Here is a 4,523-nt window from a genome sequence, read left to right as displayed (position 1 = left end):
GCCGGCTTTGGGGCAATAACTTGGGAGGTTGGGAGGTGGGGGGCGCCGAGCCGAGCCGAGGCGAGGCGAGCCGAGCCGAGCCGAGGCGAGCCGAGCCGAGCCGAGCCGTGCGGAGCCGAGGCGCCGCGCGGCGGCGGGGGGCGCTGACGCACGGCGGGGCGGGCGCGGCGCTATAAAGGCGGCGGCGGCGGGGCGGCGGCGGGGCGGCAGCACCATGGAGAGCTGCCGGGCGCTGGCGCTCTGCGCCGTGGCGGCCGCGCTGCTGCTGGGCGCCCGCGGGCAGGGGCCGACCCCGCCGCGCCGCGCCCGCGACCTGGGGTCCCCCGGCGGTGGCGGCGGCGGCGGCGCCTCCCGAGAGAAGGAGCTGGTGGGGCGGGCGGCCGGGGCCGGGGCGGGGGGCGCCGCCCGGCCGGGCGCGGCCTGACGGGGGCTGTGGGGTCTCTCGGCAGATCGAGGCGCTGCAGGAGGTGCTGGAGAAGCTGAAGAGCAAGCGGGTCCCGCACTACGAGAAGAAGTTCGGGCAGGTGCCCATGGTGAGTGCCCCGGCGGGGCGGGAGGGGACGGGGCGGGACGGGGCGGCCGCCGCCAGCGGCCCCCTCACCGCCTGCCGCCGCCCGCAGTGCGACGCCGGGGAGCAGTGCGCCGTGAGGAAGGGGGCCCGCATCGGGAAGCTCTGCGACTGCCCCCGGGGGACTTCGTGCAATTCCTTCCTCCTCAAGTGCCTGTAAGCGGGGGCGCCCCGGGACGAGCCGCCGGCAGCTCAGGCACCGACGTCTCCTCGCCCCGACGTGCCGGACCGGGGCGGCGGCGACTTCCCGCGGCTCGTCCGCCCGAGGAACGCAGCGAGAAGCCCCGCGCCGCCCGTGTAACGCCGTCCGTGACATCCGACATCCGTGGAGCTGTTTTCTTTCTCTCCTCCCCCCCTTTGCCCTCCCTCCCCTCTTTCCCCGTTTGATTTTGGCCGTCCAGGAAAAACCCAGCCCGTGCCTTGCCGAGTAGAGGTGCCGGTACCGGGAGTTGCAGCGTCGTACCGGTGCAGAGCCGAGTCGTGCCGAGCCGTGCCCGGGAGCGGGGCTGGCCCCGTGCCGTGCCCCCGGGTGCGCGGCTCCTTTCTGAAGCGGGGAACATCCACCCGCTGCCGGCCGGAGGGCCCGCGGAAAGGGGATCCCCTGGGTGGTTGTGAGGCGGGGGGGGCGATGTGTTCAGAGCACCCTGACCCCCTTTTTCTTGCCCTGCAGCTGAGAGGGCCCAACTCGGCACACCCCAGAGGGAGCGGCGCGCAGCCAGCGGCGGGGTTTCACCTGCACCGCCGGTTTCAGGCCGAGTCGAACTGTGGCTCAGCCTGCACTGGAGAAAGTCCCGCATGAGCTACCGGTGGTGTTCAGGGGTCCGGCACTATCCTGACTGGGGTGGGGCTGGGGGGAATCGGTTGCTTTACCGGAGCCACCACGGAGAGAAAGCTGTCTGGATCCGTTGCAAACTACCAGGGGATATCCTAGTCATCTAGACCAAATTGCTGACGTTTCTACAATGAACTGATGTATATAAATATGTCTGTCCTCCACAGGTACACTGTGTGTTTCAGCAAACTCATACGTGTTTTAATCCTTTGTTTGTCTCTGTTAATAAAGTCACTGTTCTGATGACAGTGTTTTGGAAGAAGTTTTAATTTCACGCACGGGAATCCCTAGCACTCAGAGGGAGAGGCTGAGGGTTATTCCAAAATTACTGCAACCACCTGCATTACTGCGTCAGCCAGGTCAGGACAGGGCTGGAAACTGAGGTTCATGTCTTCTCATGCTGGCTTGGCCAATGGCTGCTCCCTGCCCCACAGGCACCCAGAGGGACTTGATGAGCGCGGACACTTCAGACCTTGAGAGTTTTCCCTTGGGAGAGGGCAGAGTTCATCCCCGCTGCATGGACCAGACTGGGGAGGCAAGGCTCGGGGGGCAACCACCATGGGCTGGATCACCTTTGCAGCTTTGTGTTTTATTCCCATAAAAGAGAGACCACTGAAAGAACTTCTTGCCTCTCCCTGGGTCACAATTCATCTGTGGGTGTCTGTGCCAGAATCAGCTCTTATTTCTACCAGCAGGGAGATGAGGGGCTGCATCGCCCAGGGCAGACATCAGCGAAAAGCACTCCTCCAAACAGGCTTCATATTTGGTGCTGAAGAGAGCAAAAGTTTAGGTGAGAAACCCAGAGACTTGTGAGAAAAAAGAGATTTCTGTAGGGCACTTGCATTACTCCTGAAGGGTAAGAGCACATGAGCAAGCCTGGCTGAAACAGATACAGAAAAACTCACTGCAAAAAGAAACTTGCCGCTGTTTGTTTTATTATCATTATTAATTACTATGATTATTATTACTATTGTTGTGGGGGTTTTTTGTTTTGTTTTGTTTTGTTTTGTTTTTTTCCAGGACAGGGATGAGTTCTTCTTAGCCCAGAGAAAATAAATGGCACCTGGAAACATCCAGAGAGAGCATGAAGGCTGGTGGAGCGGATGGGGCCAGAGGGCTGGGGGATGCTGTGCACAGGCAAGGTAGTACCGATCTGGAGAACTGTGTATGTTGTGGGGGGCAGGAGGGGAGTGTTGAAGTAAGGCAAGAGCCATGGTGCAAATGGTGGGAATACTGTTCAGGGAGGACTTTACAAAGAGAAAGGGATATGAAGTAAGCAGGGATGAAGCAATGGGATTTTCCAGGCAGAGGTGGTGACCAGCTGTGACTGCAATTTTTGTGCCCATGGGTGGGTGCTGGCCTGCGGGGGAGAGGTGTGATAGTGCATTCGCAGGGCTGGAGGTGTGTGTTAGGTTTTGTAAATTGTTAACTGTGCTTCTGGATGTCTTTATGGTATTTCCCAGAGACACTGTAGCAGCATTTACTCTTGATTTCTTGTGGAATAATGAAATAATTTTTGTAGCATCCGGGTTTGGTTCCCCACCCCCCACCCCCGTCCCTACAATAAAAAGGGACTTATATTTAGATGCTGGATGCTTTCAGGCATGGAGCGTGTAGGCTGGCTCTTCGGTGGTCCCCTCAGCACTGAGTCCAGCCCCAGGTACCACAGCCATCTCAATGAACCGGGTCCAGTGTAGATCATCTCAACATGTGACATTTTTACTGAAGGTTTATTTACACAAAATTGGACTGAAACATGAAATACTGGACTAAAATATATAAAGAATGATTCAGCTTGTGTGTTAATTTTAGAGTTCTTTTTTTTTGCCTGATCATAGTGCTCAAAAGTATAAACATAAAGATTTAAATAAAGATCAAAATTATAAATCTAAAAACTAACTTAAGGAAACTGGGATTTATGGTTCTTGCATGATTATGAGAATGTTCTCTGCATGAGTGTGTGCACCAGCCTGAGCACTCTTATCACTTTAGTTATGCTCATGACCACTTATATTACATTACAGTTATTTCTATTGTACAGATTGAAAAAAGCAAGTGAGGAGGGAAACCTGTGCTGTAACAGTCAGGATAGAGTTGGCATTTGCATATTTTTCACTTTTAAAATCAATTACATGAGATGACACTGTTTTTTATTTAAAAGATGTCTTGATTTCACCTTTCCTTTTGAGGGGTTTGGACACAGTCTGTCATGGTGTTTTAGAAGCAGTGGAGTGCCTATACTTCTGGGGGTCTCCAGTGACCCTCAAGCAGGAGGTTGTAATGTCCTCAAGGGCAACCATGGGCCTCAAGGACCATTCCTGCCCCCGCCCATGGCTCCTCCCCACCCTGCCCATCGCCCAGAACCCCATTTCAGCCCTGCCTGGGGCCCTCAGCTCGTGCCCCACTGGTGCCATAGGGTGCTGGTCTCCAGCTCCCCACAGCCCTGTCCTGCTCAGCCATGGGCCTCGTGGGCTGGTGTGCCAGCCTAGCCTTGGCCCATCCCCATCCCTAGGGAGGTGCCTGATGCCCCATGCCCTGCCCTGATCCCTCTCTGGGGAGTGGGATGGGTCTGGCTGTGAGGCTCTGTGCTGCCACCTTGGGGGCAGCCCCGAATGGTCCCAGCCCCCAGCAGCCCCTGCAGGATGCACCCCAGCACCTGACAGGATGCACCCACAGCTGCTGTGGGAGATGGACACCTGGAGGCCAGCTGTCAGTGGTGTACCCCAGGAGCAACACTGGTGTCAATACCGTCTAACATCTTCATTAATGACCTGGACAATGGTTCAAAGTGAAGCATGCAGTTCAACACAGGGAAATGCCCTGGGGAGGAATAACCCCATGCACCAGGACAGGCTGTCTTGGCCCAAGTGGGAGAGCTGGGTCCTACAACACAGCTCAACAGGAACTTAACGTGGCCTCAACAGGAACTTAACGTGGCCTCATAGCAATCTCAGCTTCACGTCTTCTTTGCAAAGGGTCTGGGTTCTGCAGGTATCACTTTTTTACCCACTGAAAAGAAAGAGAGAGGGGGCAGAGCAGCTTGTACCCAGTTCTCCATGGGCATTGATCCAGAGTACAAGGCCAGTGATGAGATCAACATCAAGGACACATCCCTCAACAGAT

General features: G+C 56.6%; 1 protein-coding gene across 1 annotated transcript; it reads left to right on the top strand.

Moving 5' to 3' along the window:
• The first annotated feature begins 214 nt into the window (after positions 1–214).
• CARTPT (CART prepropeptide) lies at positions 215–969 on the top strand. The gene is made up of 3 exons (XM_075136840.1): positions 215–367; positions 450–533; positions 621–969. Exons 1-3 carry the CDS (start codon positions 215–217, stop codon positions 726–728), a joined length of 345 nt encoding a protein of 114 aa, XP_074992941.1. The 3' UTR covers positions 729–969.
• The last annotated feature ends 3,554 nt before the right edge of the window (positions 970–4,523 follow it).

This window comes from Calonectris borealis, chromosome Z (assembly GCF_964195595.1).
Source record: "Calonectris borealis chromosome Z, bCalBor7.hap1.2, whole genome shotgun sequence".
Taxonomy (NCBI): domain Eukaryota; kingdom Metazoa; phylum Chordata; class Aves; order Procellariiformes; family Procellariidae; genus Calonectris; species Calonectris borealis.
This window is presented reverse-complemented; position numbering and strand designations above follow the sequence as displayed.

What these genes read in the sequence shown, in the direction of transcription:
- CARTPT (XM_075136840.1), top strand. Translation starts at nt 215, where the DNA reads ATGGAGAGCTGCCGGGCGCTGGCGCTCTGCGCCGTGGCGGCCGCGCTG. An exon ending in CCTCCCGAGAGAAGGAGCTG is followed by an intron (nt 368 to 449) that starts GTGGGGCGGGCG and finishes GTCTCTCGGCAG; the next exon opens with ATCGAGGCGCTGCAGGAGGT. An exon ending in AGTTCGGGCAGGTGCCCATG is followed by an intron (nt 534 to 620) that starts GTGAGTGCCCCG and finishes CGCCGCCCGCAG; the next exon opens with TGCGACGCCGGGGAGCAGTG.